The following is a 20188-nucleotide window of genomic DNA, read 5'->3' as shown; positions in this document are numbered from 1 at the left end:
ACTTTAATTATATTTACTTGTTTTATAATTTGAGTCTTTGACATCTAAATTTTTATTTGTGACAGGGCTCCTTATTGGCAGAACATGATAGACGCGGTTGCTACTTGTGGTCCGGGGTTTAAAGCCCCAACTGAGGCTGAGTTGAGCGGATACCTCTTGGATGAGATGGTAGAGGACATGAGGGCTGAGCTCGAGGAGAACCGAAAGGAGTGGATTGCAAAGGGTTGCACCATCATGACTGATGGTTGGACAGATAGGAGGAATAGAACACTCCTCAATTTTCTTGTATCCTGTGGAGGTAATTGATCATTCTACTTTCCTACATACATAATTGTAAATTTTGATTTGTTGAATGCTAATTTGTTGATGATCCATTTAATTTTAATATTCTAATTCGTTGTTTTGTTACTTGTAGGATATACCATGTTCATCAAATCCATTGATGCTTCCGCACATGTAAAAAATGCCACATACTTATGTGAGGCTATTGAGGAAGTCATAGCAGAGGTGGGAGAACAAAATGTGATCCAGGTGGTGACGGATAATGCAGCAAGTTATGTTGCTGCAGGTAAACTTTTAACTTTTCAAGTTTTGAAAATAAATTTATTTGAATTTTGAAATTTGAATTTCTAATTGACTTAAAATTGTTGTAGGTAAACTTTTGATGGAGAGGCACCCCACCATATTTTGGTCCCCTTGTGCGGCACATTGCATTGACCTCATGTTGGAGGAAATTGGCAAACTTGAGTTTGTCAAGTCATGTGTGGAAAGGGCAAAAAACATATGCAAATTCATTTATAATCATTCATTTGTCCTTAGCACAATGAGGAAGTACACAGAAGGAAAAGAGTTAGCTCGCCCAGGTATCACGAGGTTTGCCTCGAATTTCATCACCTTGCAGTCCTTGTTGACATCAAGGGATGAATTGAGGAGCATGTTTGTTGGGCGGGAGTGGATTTCCTCTTCCTATGCTACGACCACTGTAGGGATAGATGTGGCGGATTGCATATTTGATGAGGATGGTTTTTGGAAAACCGCTAGAGAAATCCTGTAGGTAAATTTATTGCAATTTAACATTTAGTATTTTACTTTTACTTTAAGTTATATTATTTTATATTTAAGTTTTGACTCAAGTTTTTTGTTTTACTTTATATGTAGGTCACTGAGCCCCTTGTAGCTTTGCTACGAACTGCTGATGGGGAGAAGCCCTCTATGGGCTACATTTATGAGGGCATCGATAGGGCCAAGGAGGCCATCAGAGCCCAATATGCAGGAGTGCAGGAGAGGTATGGCCCTATTTGGGACATCATCGATAGGAGATGGCAGAATCAGCTCCATCGACCCATCCATGCAGCAGCTTACTTTCTGAATCCGGCATATCGTTTCCGTCCTGAGTTCAAGGCGGATGCGGAGGTTCTCACTGGCTTATACACAGTGATTCAGAGGTTGAGTAGCGATGAAGATAGCGCTGCTGCGATTGTTGAGCTAGACCAGTTCAACAATAAAGAGGGGCCACTTTTCTCTAGCAGGATGGCCATAAATGCTCAGACAACACTACAGCCAGGTAAAAATTAAATAATATATTCAATGTTTATGAATCTAGATTCTAATCTTAAAGTTGATTATGTAATTTTAGAGTTAACTTGTAATTTGTAAATGAGACTAATTGTTTCTATTTTCAATTTTTCCCTTATTGCAGATAGATGGTGGCAAATGTTTGGGGCCACAACCCCAAAACTTCAAAAAATTGCCATTCGTATTCTGAGTCAGCCAAGCAGCGCTTCTGGATGTGAGCGCAGTTGGTCCATGTTCGAGCACATCCATTCGAAGAGGAGAAACAGGTTGACAGTGCAGAAGTTGAATGATATTGTCTTTGTTCATTACAACCTCCGTCTTAGGATCAGACGGATTTTGGGCACTGACTCCTCTCCGATCATTCTAGAGGAGATTGATCCAGAATCAGAGTGGCTCACAGAGGTTGTGGATCCAGTCTTCACTGAGGAAGACCGTGTGTGGGTTGACCAGGTGGATATAGAGGCTGAGGCAGCTAGAGCACGTTCTTCAGGCATTGGTAGACGCACACGTGCACGCACAGGCACAGGCCCTAGCGACATTCATGAGCCCATCTTACATGCGGGAGATATGGCTCGGCAGTCCTTTAGGACCTACATTAGACGCCTTGCTACTAGGCAGACTGGATACTCAGAGGCTGAGGCTGAGGCTGCAGCCGAGCTTCAGGATGATGTTGAGGATGATGATGATGACTATGAGTCTGAGGCTTGAGCTGGAGCCTTGTTTTTATATTTTGTTTACAGATATTGATACTGAATCATTGATAGACATATGTTTCAAACTTTCATGAATCTTCATCTTAGATTCTTACATACATTTATGATTTGATGTCTTATGGATCATCTTACATACATTCTATGATTTAAATCATTGTGATCATTTGATTTCTATTTACTTCAGCTAGCCTACAATTTACATTTTAGATAACATAGTTACAGATGTGATGGATTTTATGTTCCATGTTTATGTATGTTAAGTTTTAACTTCTATTTGATGATGTTATAGTGTGTTTAAGTTATATTCAATAAAGGGTGCATGAAATAAGTTTTAAATTGTTAAAATCTTTAAATTTAAAGGGTTTTTTCAAATTTGCCGATTCATTGCCGATTCACGATTCGATTCGGCCTTGCCGATTCCGATCCGATTCCGATTCTTGTTACTTTGCTTGGAACACTCAGCACTGATTATTTGAAGGATTTGAGACTCCACAAACAATCTCTACAACCTTCTCTTCAAACTTGCAAAATGGCCCCACCAAAATGAGAGAGCAAAATGACAAAGCAAATGAAAGATTAGATGAATGAAATGCATCTAATAGGCCTTACTTTAGGGTTTGGCAAAAAAGAATAATAATAAAACATAATTTTAATACTTTTTTGGGCCACTTTTTGGCCCCACCTGCTGCAGATCTGCCCGGATTCACTCGGGTCCGCAACAGGTCCGGGCAGGGTCTGCATTTTGCCCTGTGGGTCCGCCCGGGTTCGTGCAAAATGCGGACCCTACCCGGACCTGTCGCGAACCCAGGCTCGAATTCGAACCCAGATGAATCCGGACCCAGACCTGAGCTCCAGGGTCTGAATCCGGTAACTTAGGTTTTTTTAGACAAAACATGTGGGTAAAAATGTCAATGTAGCTCAAATGTTGGTTATGATGGAACTCTATTTTTTCACAAAAATAAGGCCTCCATTTGTGAATAATGTTGAAGATTGATGATATCAAAAGGAATTTATAAGCATAAACAAGATTGCTAAGGTAACCATTACCAATATTGAAAGTACGAGGAGCCAAACTCACTGTTTGAATGAAGTGGAAATTACATTCAATTTGTCAAACTTGTTGAAGTACTATGAATATAAATTGAAATAATTCTATTGGCAAAGGTGAATAAAGCATCTGCAACTTGCATAATGTATACATAGAAGTAGTGATACATGGATACACTTAGCCAATGGTAAAATATTTTACAGCATATAGAGGTCAGCATACTAGGGATATGATTTACTCAGTCAATGAAATATATGCTCTCTTCAAGGAAATATCTTGTCCTAAGGAATTCAGACCAAGTTCTAATCAAATGTTTGTTGGGACTGACAAAACATTTAGCACTTTAATTACAAATCACATTTCTGGCAAACATATGGGGTCATTTATACAAAAGAAGTCATGAAGTTTAGAAGTCTGAAGGTATGATGTCAAACCTGTAGATAGAACTTGCATGATATCAGATCTCTAGAACATGAGCTATAATGGAGACGAATTTTGAAGATTGAATTCAATTGGGGTGTACGAATTATGTGGTTTGTTTCATTCAAAGGAATACGATGGAAGACCAAGTCAAACACAATCAATCAAATGACAATCTTTAGCACCAACGAATAAACTGTTAAATATGAAGCAAATATAATTGGGGACACGGCAACTATATCCTTCATATCTCCCAGAACGGTGATGATATTATCATCAGACAATGATCTGCATATATAATCACAATATGATTATCATACATCTTCCAGTGAGGAAATAAGTGTGGTTAGTATACTGTAAAGCAACTACATACGAAGTAAACATGGATGTGGATATCAAAGTAAGCATGAGCCTCGGTTGCTGAAGAGTGGTCTTCCAAGAGATTTTAGGGTTTTGGTGTGATTCCATCTATGCTCTTCATTCTGCAACCATTGAGACTTTAGCGTCTATGCCTCACAGAGCCGTCTGAATAAGAGAAATATTATTTTGACCTCTTGATAAGTTTATATCTGACAATGCTTTGTATTTGTTGCAGATAAGGAAGAGGGGAATTGGGCAAGTATGGGCAGATTGTTGTCTTCAGGGACCCGAGCGAAGGATGGAGAACTTGAACATACCGTTGTGAGTTAGAGGTTTATTTGTGAACCCAGGCATAATAGAAAAGAAATCTCGTATTGATGGACAAGTCCAAACAAAGCCCAGAAGCCATACAAGCGATCAATGATATACATCTTCAGGAGTTTGATCATGAGTGCCATTCAAATATGCACAAAAACAGAGTTGAGGGAGTAAGCGAGGAATGAAGGTCAGATGATGTGTTGAATTCTCTGAACGGTGCTTCCATCCTATAGCGTCACATCATTTTGAAGACTACCAATTTGTTATCCCCCACATTATAATCCTTATCATTAAGGAGTTTCGGTTATAATTCTCTCTTATGGAGTTATAAAAGTGAGCGGTGAAAAGGCACGATTGTTCGTACTTGTCCTTTCACATATATATAAATACAAGATCTAATATCAAACAAAACAATTCATATTCATATATACTTTCCAAAAAAATCATATTCCAATTATTATGCAGTTTGATATATTTTATTCTTTCATTGGTAAAGAAATGATTTTTTGAACTAAGCCTGTGGATCGTGGATTATTGAATAAATTCTTATGTGATTCTAAAGTCAAACTGCATTGGATGGATCATCTGTAAGGAGTGTGTAATGACCCTTTTTAAGCTATACCTCAAGTTGCTCTTGGTTCCGGTTTAAAGATTTCAATATTCACTTTATATTGGAAACTATGTGAAAATTGTAATTATCTATAATAAAATCCAACCTTTAAATAATATACATATGTATATATTTGATAATTTGTAGGTGAGATAAATTATAGTTTCCAAACTCCCTTTATTATAGTCAACTTAATATTCTTCTCCTATAAATAGTTGTGACTTCAATATTTCTCTCCTATCGATTAAAGATCAATAATGAACTGGATTGTTGTATTAAGAATGATTCAGGCCTCACGTACTGTCTGATGTGGTTGTTCCTGCACAGCAGATTGCGGATTGGTTGTCGCTTGTATGACTTCGATGCCTCGGATCTCCTGCCTTAATTGCCTTAATCAAAGTGCATTGATTTCAATGTAGTTTCGTTACTCTTGATGTTCGCCGGTATTAAGACTAGTCTTATGTTTTTGTTTCTCCTTCCACGCGGGTATTATGTTGATGGTGCTTTATTCATTTACAGAACCGATTTCTTCTTCTTCGGTGAATGAGATTTGACGGTGTTCCACGTCGTTATAAGGCTGACGATACTTGCACTTCCCTGCTTGTATTTCTGATGATTGCAGAATGTTGATTCCACTTTCTTGCTCCACGTATTAATATGAACTCGATGTCTTTGCTTAATCTGCCTCCTCCTTCGATCTATGTCCTTACCATCTTAAGTAAGCGGCATCGAATTTTGGAGAGGTGTGGATGCACCGACGAGACGTATGTTTGTATTATTATCATTTTTATTATGATTCGACTTGTTATTGAGTTTGTTCATATGTCGCACACAGGTATGTTGAATATATATAAGGTGTTCGTAATATAGTTATATAAGGGTTACATTTAATTCAAAGAGTATCTGATTTATATATTTTATAAGTATTAAATATGTTATATAACATTGTGTGTTTATTATAACATATTCAAATAAATGTTGTTATAAATATAATACCATATTGTATTATTGTTTATATTAATTCTTGTATCATTAATATATATTATATTGATTAGTCTATTAATCAATTTATTATAATTATCATTAGTTATTAATATCATATATATTCAAATGTGAATATATTATAATCTTCTTTGGTTTCATAATGTAATTATAATATTTATTATTATCTATTCATTATTATTCTTAATTATTATCATTGTATAATATGTTATTCAAATATTCATATATCCTTAAATTTGGGCTCATGACAGAGTGTCTCCCGTGCAATTTTATTTCCGGCATGATCAGTAAGAAATATTTATTTTATTTTATTTGCGTGAAGCTTTAGAGTTGGAACATTATATAGCTTCGTCCTTTATAATTATTATTTTTATTTTATAAAAAATTTACATGATAGATAAGTGGACAGGATCAATTATAGCATTTTAAAATCGAATATCATAGATATTGAGAAATATTCAATTGTTTCTAAAATTTGTGTCTAGTTGGTCTCCGAACCACAAGAGTTAACATACATTCTAGACTATTTTATAATTGCATCCATATTTTGATCTATCGCATCTTGATTACTAAATTGTTTATAATTGATGTGCATAGAATTTTATAAAGTTGTATGTTTTAAACTTATAACACTGACCCTATCGCCCTTCGGCACTGGTCTTTATATTTTTCATAATTCGCAATCCATACACTGGCAATCATTTCATATCTTTCCTTTGAAGAATTAATATATTCATTTGTTGCAACCATCAATAATAATTATTTTTATTTTAAAAAATGCATATATTCATTTATTATTCTCAATTAATTATTTTTAAGTTTTAAGTTTTCTAAAATTCTTGCCATTTGGGAAACTTTCAATACATTCGTATTCTAGTCAATCTATTATAAGCATCTTGGATCTAAGTGTTTTGTCCAGGATCAGGTGCACCCATCTTGGTTTTGCAGAGCTAGGAGTGTAGAGAACTCAAACTATATTGTTCAGTTCCATCAAGTTGGCCATAACCGGTTGGATATCCCAGCATCGAGTTGGCAAGACTCATAGGATTCCAATCTGTGGTTTTGGGAACCAACAGATTAAAAGGCCTTTTTGACATGAACCATGCATTTTCTCTTCAAAGAGATGTCAATATTAAATAAAACGCATGTTAAAGGTTTTATAAATGGGGTAGCATAATAAGTGGGCTTAACATTGGAGGAAACTCCATGATTAAACGCCTCAGTTTCCAGATGCTCTTTGCCACCCTCCAGATGTGGAAGCAGATGTGTTATGATTCGGAGATGAAGGTGGGTGCAGCCTAATGCACACAGGAAGAACTACAACTCCATGTGGATCCCTGTGGACGCACATCCACAGGGATTTGCAAAGCTTCATGTGTGCATCTACAGGCAACCCCATGCATCCAAGCACATCCAAAGGCCCAACAGGCATAAAAAGGCATAGTGACATTAAAACAAAAAAAAACTTAAACATTAGCCAATAACATTTTTTAACATTTTTGCCACTAAACCCTCAAACTGCCCTACTAGAAGCCATTCATTGTTTTTTCATCTCATTTTGTCTGTTCCTTTGCTCTCTTCTCAGTTGGTCTCCATTTTGGAAGTTTGAAGTGCAATTGATTATTTTCGAACAAGAGTGCTCGTGGGGTGCCAGACAACTTCCACAAAGGAGATCTAGGCATCTAAGATAAGCATTTGATCCCATTCTTGAATCTTTTAATGAATATTACCAAGATTTGGATGTTTTTTTTGGAGTTTGGGAAGAAATTTATCAAGCTCTTTTCATTTTTTTTAAAGAAATAAAGAAACAAGTTGAGCTATCTATTTCAACATTTTTTTATATTTTTTTGCACTTGTATGCTTGACGTTCATAGTTTTTCCCTAATTTAAATTTATTTTTTTCTTAAAATAGCAAGAAATCAGATTGTATTGTGCAAGAATGGTTGCCGCTAGTAGCGAAAGTTCAAAGGGAGGGAAAGGAGCTGATGAATACAAAATTCAGTCAAGATCTCCTTTATAGAGACATACCACAAGAACATCTCAGGTTGTAGGAGGTGGGTCGTATATTTGGAAGTGTTATGTATGTGATGGTAAACCATTCAATAGCTAATATTCTTGAGTAAAAAATCATTTTATGGTCCCTTCTGGTAAAGGAATGGGAATCTGTAAAGGCAAAAATAATAAGCAGTTGTTTGTTGCACAAATAGCAAGATATGTAAGAGAACATGAAGAGGCTGATAGATTAGTTAGAAGATGGTAATCCATCCAAAAAGGAAAAATATAATTAACCACTAAACGAATTGTATCCTCCAAACATTCATCTTTGTTTGTACCTTCTAAGGAAGAGGAAAATGTAGAAATCACCATCTGCAAAATAGGTCCATTGGACACGGCATTTAAAATGGAGGCAAGAGAGCTTGCTGGTCAAGCCATTAGACATTGTCTTGACTCTCTATGCATATGGTCTTCCTTTCAACTTGGCGAGATCACCATATTGGAAGGAGATAGTCGCAATAATGTACCAGCTAGTTGTGCAAGTCCTACGTACGAAAAGATGTGTACCACCATATTGCAAAAAGAGAGGACTTATATAGAGAGATCTCTTCAATCAATTACAGATTCTTGGAAAACTACGAGAGTTTCTATTGTTTCCAATGGATTGGAATATACAAGAAGAATAATGTGATTGCAGTGTCCCCCAAAGGGGTAATAAAGTATTTAATATTAATGGTCATTTAGATATTTTAGATATTTAGTCCTTTAGGCAAATTTTAGTTTTTTAGTTAGTTTCTAAATAATATGGAAAAACTTTCATATTGTCATATTTTTTGAAAGTTTCCATTTTGTTTTCAGTTATTCTCTATATAAGGGGACTACATCTCTATATTGTAATTAATCTTTTATGAATACACATTTTCATATCATGTATCAGAGCAGGTTGATAAGATTTCATAAAATTTGGCAAAATTTTAAGAAAAATTTGAGCCTCTTTTGATTTGGAAATTCTTCCAAAAATTAGTTTTTTGATTTTTTGAAAGAAAAATCATTAGAGATATGTTATGAAATTTTTAGTTTGTCTTCAAGAATTTTGCTGAAAATCGCACGCTTGGTCGAAAGTTTTGATTGCGCAATTTATTGGTTTCAGCAAAAGTCTCTAATTTTCAAAAGTTGAATGTACTTGCATGTGCTTTTTGTGAGTTACACGTTCTTGCATGTGTTGTTTTACCATGCAAAGTCTCATGTTTTGTCACATGAAGGTTTCTCTAATGGGTTTTTGTAATGTAATTTTTTCCCAAAAAATAATATGTATGGTTTTACCATGTATTCTCAAAAACGATGAATTGATTCTATTGTCTGGTTTTGATCGACTTTTCACCTCAAAATCATGTTTGGTTTTTTCCAATTTTTCTCCCTAGAAAATCATGGCATTTTGCAATCTATTTTGGGGTTCATTGCTCATCTGCAAAAAGGGTTTAGCTATTTTTTCTCAAATTCGTGGTTTCAGTTTCATTTCAATGCCTTTGTTACCCAACATCATGGCTTCTTGGTCATGAACATTTTGCAGATCCAAGGAGGGTCTCAGCAACAGCAAAATGTTTTGAAGAACTTGTGACCAAAAGACAACAGTTAGATGATGACCATTAAGGGAGGGTATTAGAATATTATAATATTGTAATGTTTTTAGAGGTGTGTCCACTCAGGAAAAAGGACAACACACATCTTGTTGGAATCACCGTTGCCATTACACCAAAAGCTCGAGTTGTCAATGAACGTCACAACAGCCAAAGACAAGGATCCAAGAGAGGCAGTTAAGCACATGTCACAAATCCATCAATTTATGCTAAACGATACCTTCACCTAGAGGGGACGGAGGCACCAACCTCCCAACGATCCCCCCCCCCCCCCCCCCAACCGAGGGATTTGAACCCATAACGCAACAATCTGATACCACTTGGTGGAATCATCATTGCTGTTACACCAAAAACTTGAGCTGTCAATGAACATCACAACAGCCAGAGACAAGGATCCACAGGAGGCGGTTAAGCACATGTCACAAATCCATCGGTCTATGTCGAACGGTACCTTCACCTAGAGGGGATGGAGGCACCAACCTCCCAACACATCTAAGAAGGGTTCACTTGTCACTATTGTGGGAAGCATGGTCATATCCAGAGGTTTTGCAAACAACGGTCGGCTGATCAGAAGACCAATCAAGGAGAGTCTCAACAACAGGCTCATGTGGCAGCACAGTCTGAGGAAAAGAAGGAATCAACATTCTATGCATTTTGATTTGGAAGTTTTATGTCTAGGTAGTAAATAGAATAACCATTATGTTACAATTTTTAGACTAGAGCAATTCAAAATTGATTGAATAGACAGAAGATTTTGTATATCAAAAAAAAATTTGAATCAAAATAATTGTGATTTACAAAACGATTGGAAATTTCTGAATATATTAACTTATCTGAATATGAACAATATCTAAGACTTCGGTTTGAATTAGGATTCCTGAGCAATAAATATGAAGATGATTGTTCTACAATAAGACTTCATTTCTATCGCCTTTTATGGTTTCCTATAAGAACACTTTGTCCACTCCGAAGAAGGGTGTGTCGCTCAGAACAGAATTGATGACTTATTGAATTTCAAATAAATTGTCTTGGGTAATAGCCTCAGACACAGCATTGTTTGAGACAGTTCTTTTGAAAGATGATGTGATCTCAGATAATGATTTTGGCATTTAAAATATCAGCCAATAATTACAAATAAACATATGTTTGACGATGATCTCAGACAGTAGTACATCAAACAATAATCTCTCATAATATTATCTAAGACGATGATATCCTTGCTTATGCTATATGATAATGATTTGTCATCACAACATTTTGATTCTAAGCAATTCAAGTGAGTTTGTGTTCTATTGTTTTCTATATGAAATACAATTAGCTATTAATATGAGGAATGTTCAGTTAACAACCAATTGACATGATTATAGAAACAGTTCGTTAAGACAAACAAAAATTAATATCATTTGTAACTGATAAAAATTATAACAATTGTAATTGATATGGAAATAGAATCACTTATGGGAGTTAATATTATATGAATTAATATTTAATAATCATGGTAGAGGATATAGTTGATTATTTGTTAAGATAAGATAATATTGATGTCCACGGAAAACCAACAAGGTTTATGGGACTGAGCATACAAACAGAAGAGCTGGTCAAAGCAGAAGCACCAAATGGTAGCAAAACAAAAACGAAAGCAATACACAAAACAAGAAAGAAAACAAGGTAAGGACTAATGGTCCTTCCTTGTCACAAAGAAATCAGTAATAGAGGGGTAAACCCGTGACCTATCTATAGTCTTAGAATGTCGTGTAGAGCCGTTGTATGACTGACGCTGCCTGAAGAGACTGATACAATGTCTAACCGATCTAGAATGAGAAGTACTGGAAGACCTTTTCAAACCCCGTGGGGGAGACAAGGGAGAGAAAAAGGCAGTAATGAGCTGGTCTGAAGTACGCCCCTGAGGTATATAAAAGATTGTAGGGTAGTCTCCTGAAGATGGGTGGCCTACTAAAGATAAAGTGCAAGACACCACTGATCAATATAACTGAAGAACATTGAAAGAGAAGAACACTCTCTGAAAAGGCAATAGAATCTCCCTCTAATCTCATAATAAAGAGGACATTGAAATATGAAGTGGATCTCAGTCTCAACCTCTGCCAAAGAAAATAATTGACAAACCCTATCAGCCCAATCCATATGGTGATCAGTCTCAGCCCTGAAGCGGTGAGAACCCACTCTAAATGAGCCTAAAAAAAAATGCAAAGCATGGTTCCAGCGCTGATAGAGATAAGTAGGGCAAACAGTAATACCATCCTGAATCACAAGAAAATGCTCAGCATAAAAGGCCATCCCAAATCGCAGACCTCTTGGGGGATTACTCTAGGTAGTGGTAATGTACTGTCTGCAAATATCCTATCTGACGTGCTCATTCAACTCCTGATGTGAGGGGAGAAGATGAGTAGCAGCAGCAAGTGAACACTAGTATGGAGGAAGACGATCAATATCAATACCAATCGAACTCAACAAAGAGTTGGCTTGGGTGTACCAACAACGAGGCCTAGTGGAGGTGTCAAATCTCAAAATCTCAACAAAAGAATAGTATGCTAGATGAGAGTATCTATGCCGGTCAACACCCGACTCCATAAAACCACGAAGTTGATGAAAGAACCAAATCAAGTAAAAAATGGTAGCAAGTTTGAGAGGATGAGCGCCAAACTCAGCTAGAACAATGTTGTGAGGGGTGAGTCTGTGACATCTTATGATAAATTGTAACATCAACGTCTAAACCCTCTCTATAGAAGCCCAATCTGAAGCAATAAGAGAAGGCCCCCAAGTCACCGAGCCATAGAGAACAGTCGAACGAACCAAGAAATAAAAGGGATTGTTAATTCAATCTTAATAAATCATCATTGGATAATTAATGACATGAATAATGTCTATATATATATGGAAGAAGGATGAAGTCATAAGTTTAAATAGTTTATTCATTAGTGTCTCAAAAAAATTATTTGAGACATCATTGTGAATCGAATATGTCAACCTCCTAATGCTAATCTTCAACACTCCCTCTTAGCTAGGGAGGCTTTCATATTGGGTAGAATCATAATGATCACATCATTATGGTTCACCATAAACATCACAATAGATTTTATGTTCTCGGATATCACCCCATGAGATTTTGAACATTATGTTGATATCACCTCATGTGATATTGAACATTTGCTATCTATCATTATGGTATTTTCCTCGGATATCACATTTTTGTGATATTCAACATTTTGTATCTATCACTATGGCATGTCCTTCAAATACCAACTTATGTGATATCGAAGATTGAATATCTTTTATGTTCTTTGGATACCACTTCATGTGATATTGAACATTAGATATATGCCATTATGTTAAGTTCCTCAGATACCACCTTAAGTGATAGTGAAGATTTATGCCATGTTCTTCGAATACCACCTTATTTGATATTGAATATTAGACATCTAACACAATGGATTTCAATATATCTTCAGTGTGAGATTGTCACCTTGCAATGAGGATTACAATCTGAAGTGTCTTATCATTGTGAGGTCATCACCTCACAAAAATATCCATATCACAACTATGCTCCACAAAGTTTCCGGGATGGGAACATTTTAGGGGATAGGGACGTGTTTCCAATACAAGTATGAATCGAAGCCAAAGTTTAGGGGACGGGACCTCAAGCGATGACGATTAAAAACATAGGGGATCTTTTTATATAGAGAGACAGAATTCAAATATGCATATCATAACATTGATAAACCATTCGTCATAGACATTTTAGAAGATCAATACATGGAAATTTATCAAATGACAAATAATAAGTACTTCCATTATAACAATATCACATACATATATAGCAAAAATCAAAATGCCTAAAGGCTCCAAGTATCATGCATGAAATCAGGATGAAATAAAGAAAAGTCCAACTAAAATAGTAAGTAGTAAATACTAAATGCAATATTTCCCTAATGTTGTTGCTCTATGTGTTTTTCTCCTTCCCCTTAGCAAATATGTCAAATCTAAAATTGAGTAGAAGTGTTAGTGCTTTAAGTCCTTATTTGTAATGTCCCCATCTTTTTAGCATCTCAGTGGAGTTCTTAGCCTTTAGATTCTCCAAAGTTTAAGTGGAGAAATAAGAAGAAATTGATTAAATTAATTTCTTATGAAGTCATTAAATAGATTACAATTAAAAGGTGACTTTATATTTTAATTAATTTAATTAAAAGAGTGACTAAAGTTAAATAAATAAATTAAAAGAATCTTCTAGAAGGAGGAATTAAAAATTATTTTGTTTCTTCTAGAAGGAGGTCCATCTATTGGAGGAAAAGAATATATAGGGAGGGAAGCCTCATTGTTGAGCATCGAATGTGTTGCCATTTACTCTACCTGATAACTTGCGGAGCCAAGGGTTTCTACAGGTGCTACATTGATAATTGGGAATGAACACTCCCATTGATTTGCATAACTATGGTGGTGAAATATCTTTTGAAGGGTTGCAGCTGTTGGAGAAGACAAATCAGTCTTTTCTTTGTGGCCTAGGGCCAAATTTGTGGAGTGTGATTGAAGGAATAAGTCGGATATTGCTACAATACAGATTTGCTACAGTATCATTGCTTCAGTGACGCTGCTACAATAACACTACTACAGTGATGTTGCTACAGTGTCATTGCTACAATGATTTGCTACAATGACGCTGCTACAGTGTCGTCGCTCCAGTGATTTGCTATACTAAAATTCAAATTTTTGGAGCAATTCCAGGTTTCTATCTATTACATTTTGCATTGTTTGAGAGAAGATATTTAGGGAATCGGTAGGGTTTTTTATAAATCTGTTGTACACTAATTTATATCAGAATTTCATTTCAAGAGTTGTCAAAAGGAATTAGAATATCATTTAAATCATAGCATGCATTGCCTTAAGTCTCATTGTTGAAGATGCACATTTTCTCATTTGTAACTGTTCCAATAAAACACAAAAAAATATTTGCATCACTAGTGTTAGTCATTTGGAGTTTGCAAGCATATCTCTTTTAGTTTGGCATTTAGGAACAATCAACATTCAAATCAGTGTTATATTCCTTGTGTCCAAAGTGTTTGACGAAATGTCAAACGACTGAATTAGGGAAGAATTTGGTGTTTCACGAAGTTATAACCAGTTGGGGTTATTACATTACTGCTATTGCTCTATGTTTTTTTCCTTCCTCTTAGCAAGAATGTCAAATTTAATATTGAGTAGAAGAGTTAGTGTTACAGTGTTTTAATAACTAAATATGATTTGCATATTTGATTATGTCTTTAAGACAAGTAGGGGCCCGCACAAATGGAAAAAATTATAAGGAAATAAAAAAATTGAGGGTGTTTTGTCTTTACCCAACTCACTAGAAAAATGGGGATGGACATAAGTTTCGAGGATGGCCCCAAGTTTCTTGCAAAAAAAAATTGTCGTTTCGGGGACATTTCCAAATTTGACAAAAAGGGGACTGCTCTGGGGACAACAAAAATCAGTCCATGGGTCCCCGAGATAGGTATGACCCCAAAATCATGGGGGACGCATCCTTGTGGAACACTATATCACTAGTACAAGAATATCAAGAATTTCCAATTAGGATGAAAGATACATTAGTGTGTGTGTGTGTGTGTGTGTGTGTATAATTCAATGAGTTAGAGTTTTGATCTCAGTCAAGGCTTCATTCTCTACCATACCAAGCTTACCTCGAAAGCACTCAAACTTAAATTTGGAGAGAGGGTTTGTTACAATGCTAGTCGTTTATTCTTCAATACTAATGTATCTTAACTTAATGGCATTTCTTTCTACCATGTCTCTTGCATAGTGATACTTGATCTCTACATGCTTTATTCCTTCATGAAAAATAGGATTTACATAAAACTTCATACAACTTTGACTATCACAATGAATGATAGTGGGCTTTGAAGGTTTTCCAAACAATCTCGTAAGAAGCTTCTAGGGCCAAATTACTAATCGTGCTCTCATACATGCCACTACATATTCAGCTTTTGTGGAGATTTGTGCCATTGAAGATTGTTTCATGCTTCACCAGGAAATCATAGCTGAGCTTAAACTGAAGCAAGAACCAGAGGTGCTCTTTCTATCAGCAACACATCCTACCCGGTCAGAGTCCATGTACCCATGTAGCTTCTATTAGGATCAAGCAATGCAAGGGGGTGAATCAATATTGCGACACTTCTAAACCTCATTAGTTTAAATAATTTACTCATTAATGTCTCAAAAAAGTTATTTGAGACAGCATTGCGAATCGAATTTGTAAGCCTCCTAAAGCTAATCTTCAACAATCCCTCTTCGCTAGGGAGGCTTTCATATTAGGTAGAATCATAATGACCATATCATTATGGTCCACCATAAACATCACAATAGATATCTACCATTATGTTATGTTCTTCGGATACTGCCTCAATTGATATTGAACATTTATGCCATGTTCATCGGATACCACCTTATGTGATATTGAACATTACACATCTAAAATAACGGATTTCAATAAATCTTCAGTGTGAGATCATCACATCACAATGAGGATTACAATATGAAGTGTCTTATCATTGTGAGATCCTCACCTCACAAAGATATTTGTACCACAAGTACAAGAAAATCAGGACTTTTCAATTAGGATGAAAGATACATTAGTGTGGATGTGTGTGTGTGTGTGTGTGTGTGTGTGTGTCTAATTCAATGAGTTAGAGTTTTGATCTCAATCATGACTTCATTCTCTACCATACAAAGCTTACCTTGAAAATACTCAAACTTAATTCTAGAGAGAGGCTTGGTTATAATGTCAATTGTTTGTTCTTCAATACTAATGTATTTTAACTTAATGGCATTTCTTTCTACCATGCCTTTTGCATAGTGATATTTGATCTCCACATACTTTGTTCTTTCATGAAACGTAGGATTTACAAAAAGCTTTATACAACTTTGATTATCACAATGAATGATAGTGGGCTTTGAGGGTTTTCCAAACAATCCTGTAAGAAGCTTCCGAAGCCAAATTGTTGCTCATGCTCCCACACATGTTGCTACATATTCAGCTTCTATGGAGCTTTGTGTCACTCAAGATTGTTTCGTGCTTGACCAGGAAATCATAGCTGAGCTCAAACCGAAGCAACAACCAAAGGTGCTCTTTCTATCAACAACACAACCTATCCGAAATGCAACGTCTATTCGGATCAAGCAACGCAGGGGGGTGAATTGGTGTTGCAATTTAAACCAATTCAACAATCTATAACTTTATCATATGCAACCATAAACCACAATGCATAAAAGTAAAGCGTACAAAAATGAACTCATAATACCATGATTTATTCTTGAGGAAACTTGGGCCAAGGGAAAACCCAGTGGGGATTGAAGCCACAAGATTATGCACTAATCTGAAAGAATTTCTATTAGGAGTCATTACAGAGCATTGAGTGCAAGAAGCCCTACTAGGAAACAAGACCTTGTCAAAGGTCTGCAACCTTGTTAGGAGTTGAGAACAAAAAGAGAACTCGCTACTCAAGCATGAGATTTCATCCACCTTCTAAACTCACTGTCCAAATACAGAAAGTGTATTACATCAGAATGCCTGATTAGTTCCACTGAAGCTCGCATTTACTCTAATTTGAAGTTAAACACAGAGTTCCCAAACTCACCGCAAGTTGGGCTAGTTAGCGAGAAAGGTCACCATGGCTGAGTTTTGGTCAAAACCTGCCCAACTCTGGAGTTGGCCAAGTCTGTTGCTAGAAACTTGGCCGACAGCAATATCGTTTTGGCAGTTTAAAAACATTTTTTTTTTAAATTAACATTTCTTTTTTGCATTTCTTTTCCCTTTAACCCTAAACGTTATAGTTCTTGTTATGAAAAAAAGAGAGGAAAAGTGAGAGAGGAAGAAAAAGGAGAAGTCGTAGGTCTTCAGCCAACAAGGAATAAGAGCATCAAAGAGACCAAAAATTACTATGGGGAGGCCATAGGCTTGCATTGAGAGCATCAAAGAGTCAATAGCAAGACTTCTCAACTCAATTGCAAGAGTTAAGTGTTAAACTTTGTAGATTTTGTTGATTTTTTTGGGTATGTTAATGGATTTTTCATTGTTTGTTAAATTTTTTTAGTTTAGAACTTTTAACTATCTAAATCTTGAATACTTTTTATTAAATTGCTTAAATGAAGTAGAATAAGAGCAAAGTGCAAACCTTGCAATTTTTAAAGAAAAATATTGTAAACATGTATTTACAATTTTTTCTCAAAAACATGTAGGGTTTGCTGAATTTTTATTAGTTTATAACTTTGTAATTTTTTCTTATTGGAGCAGCCTTAACATCCATTTTTCACAATGCCTTAGAGAAAGATGAGGCTTGGAAATATACCAAAGATTTCCCTAGTAGAAAAAATAATCATGCAAATTTTTTTTTGTAAAGAAATCAACTTTGGTGGCATCAATAGATTCAAATACCATGTTGTTGGCATACTTGAGCATGATATTGAGATATGCAAAAAATAAACTCCCAAAGCAAAACGTTTTTTTAATATCCTATTAGAAACACATGAACAAGAAAAGTTAACTAAGAAGAGGCAATTGAATGAGTTAAGTGCTATTGGCTCCCATGCACCCACATCTACTTTTGCATCCACAAGTTCTGTTGGAGAGGGTTTTACTAGGCCTCCCTTTCATCCTAGAGGTACTGCTAGTGCTAGTGCTTCTGCTCCCGCTAGTTGCACAATTATCTTTCATCCTAGAGTGCGGAAAATGAGATTTGATAGTTATATTGTGCCACGCAGCACTCCTAGCACACAACCCTCACTTGAGATCATGAGTTGGAACAAGGAGATTTATGATGCTGCAAAAAACAAATTTACAATTTTGGTACATTTGCAACATTTCATTTATTGTGGTTAGGTAATTCTTTTTTATTTGATTGCTTTAAGCTTTAAAGTAAATTTTAAAATTTATAGTTTGAATTTGAAACTTTGAAGTTGAAATCTACTTTGTCTAATCATAATCTATTTGTGACAAGACTCCTTATTGGCAAGGCATGATAAATGTCATAACCATTTGTAGTGTCAGGTTTAAAGCTCCCATTGATGTTAAGTGTCCCCCCTCTTGTTAAAAATGGTGAGCTAAAGGACCACCAATAGTCTTGGAGCCAAAAGGGATGCACCATCTATAATTTAAAGTTTAAGATCATTGAAAGTGCAAATGTGACAATTAATAAGAGATTTTAGGTGCAAAAGAGATTTTTTAATATGATTCAAATGACGAAATTATTAAGGTGGGCACAAGTCAAAGACCAATTCAAACTCCAAATGTAGAACAAGAATAGTTCTTTAAGATAAACAATGGGATTCATGTTCACATTGAAGAACCAAGAGAAGAACGAAAAACACCAAGATATGTAGCTTTAAATCATCTTGATGAACAAATTATTGGAAATGCAAGTAGTGGAGTAATGACTTGAGGAAGAACGAGAAATGAACTATGTTTGATTTCACAAATTGAACCTAAGAGTACTGTTGAAGCATGTAAAGATGAATAATGGCTTAATGCTGCGAAGGAAGAGCCAGAGAAAATTGAAAAAAATAATACATGAGAATTGGTTCCTAGGCCTAAAGACAAGAATGTTATAGAAACTATATGGGTATTCAAAAAAAGATGAATGAGCAAGGAAAAGTGGTTAGAAACAAAGCAAGATTGGTATGTTAAGGTTATTCACAATAGAAAGGAATTGATTCTGATGAAACTTTTACCCCTTTGGCTAGATTAGAAGCAATTAGCCTTTTTTTTGGCATATGCAACTAATAAGAAATTTAAAATGTATCAAATGGATGTTAAATCAACTTTCTTGAATGGAAAATTGGAGGAAGAGGTATACATTGAGCAACCAAATGGATTTCCATTGACAAAACAAGAAGACAAGGTATGCAAACTTAAGAAAGCACTTAATGGATTGAGAGAGCTTGGTATACGAGGTATGCAAACTTAAGAAAGCACTTAATGGATTGAGAGAGCTTGGTATACGAGGTTAACTAAATACTTGTTGCATTTGGTATTTAAGAAAAGTAGTGCAAACAATAATTTATATCTGAGTGTTAATATAGATGGATTGTTGATTATTGAAGTTTTTGTTGATGATAATATTTTTGGAGGAAATGATGAGGTAAGTAACAAATTTATGAGGAAATGAAAGGTGAATTTGAAATGTCTATGATAGAAGAAATGATATAGTTTATTGGATTGCAAATAACTCACACTGAAGGTGGTATCTTTATATCTCACACTAAATATCTTAAGGAATTGTTAGTGAAGTTTGGTATGGAAAATTGCAAACCACTTGGGACACCTGTGGTTGCAGGATGAAAATTGACTATTGCGATTGATTCCCCTAGCACTTTTCAAGAAAGGTACAAATCTATAATTGGTGGTTTACAATACTTAACTCACACCAGACCTCACATAGCAAATGCATTTGGTATTGTGGCAAAATATCAAGAAAAACCTAAAGAATCACACTCCGCAGCAGTAAAA

At 35.5% G+C, this 20188-nt stretch overlaps 3 protein-coding genes across 3 annotated transcripts in view; 2 read left to right on the top strand and 1 right to left on the bottom strand.

Annotated features, from left to right (window-relative positions):
- LOC149556305 (uncharacterized) overlaps positions 1-20188 on the bottom strand; it is a 53268-nt gene that overhangs the window by 9295 nt on the left and 23785 nt on the right. The gene's annotated exons all lie outside the window — the stretch shown is intronic.
- LOC149556307 (uncharacterized) lies at positions 73-1054 on the top strand. The gene is made up of 3 exons (XM_089785851.1): positions 73-298; positions 416-568; positions 654-1054. The coding sequence occupies exons 1-3, from the start codon at positions 85-87 to the stop codon at positions 1052-1054; spliced, it is 768 nt and encodes a 255-aa protein (XP_089641977.1). The 5' UTR covers positions 73-84.
- LOC149556306 (uncharacterized) lies at positions 1073-2466 on the top strand. Its single transcript, XM_089830527.1, has 2 exons — positions 1073-1564; positions 1700-2466. The coding sequence occupies exons 1-2, from the start codon at positions 1213-1215 to the stop codon at positions 2281-2283; spliced, it is 936 nt and encodes a 311-aa protein (XP_089686653.1). The 5' UTR covers positions 1073-1212; the 3' UTR covers positions 2284-2466.

This window comes from Cupressus sempervirens, chromosome 5 (genome assembly GCF_028749045.1).
Source record: "Cupressus sempervirens isolate cs-2001-9-10 chromosome 5, ASM2874904v1, whole genome shotgun sequence".
NCBI classification, from domain to species: domain Eukaryota; kingdom Viridiplantae; phylum Streptophyta; class Pinopsida; order Cupressales; family Cupressaceae; genus Cupressus; species Cupressus sempervirens.
The sequence above is the reverse complement of the archived record's forward strand: the minus strand, read 5'-3'. Positions and strand labels throughout refer to the sequence as shown.

Excerpts from the sequence above, each read along its gene's own strand:
- LOC149556307 (XM_089785851.1), top strand. The coding sequence starts at position 85 with ATGATAGACGCGGTTGCTACTTGTGGTCCGGGGTTTAAAGCCCCAACT. Across the intron at positions 299-415 it reads TTTTCTTGTATCCTGTGGAG|GATATACCATGTTCATCAAA; the intron begins GTAATTGATCAT and ends TGTTACTTGTAG. Across the intron at positions 569-653 it reads AGCAAGTTATGTTGCTGCAG|GTAAACTTTTGATGGAGAGG; the intron begins GTAAACTTTTAA and ends AAATTGTTGTAG.
- LOC149556306 (XM_089830527.1), top strand. The coding sequence starts at position 1,213 with ATGGGCTACATTTATGAGGGCATCGATAGGGCCAAGGAGGCCATCAGA. Across the intron at positions 1,565-1,699 it reads TCAGACAACACTACAGCCAG|ATAGATGGTGGCAAATGTTT; the intron begins GTAAAAATTAAA and ends CCCTTATTGCAG.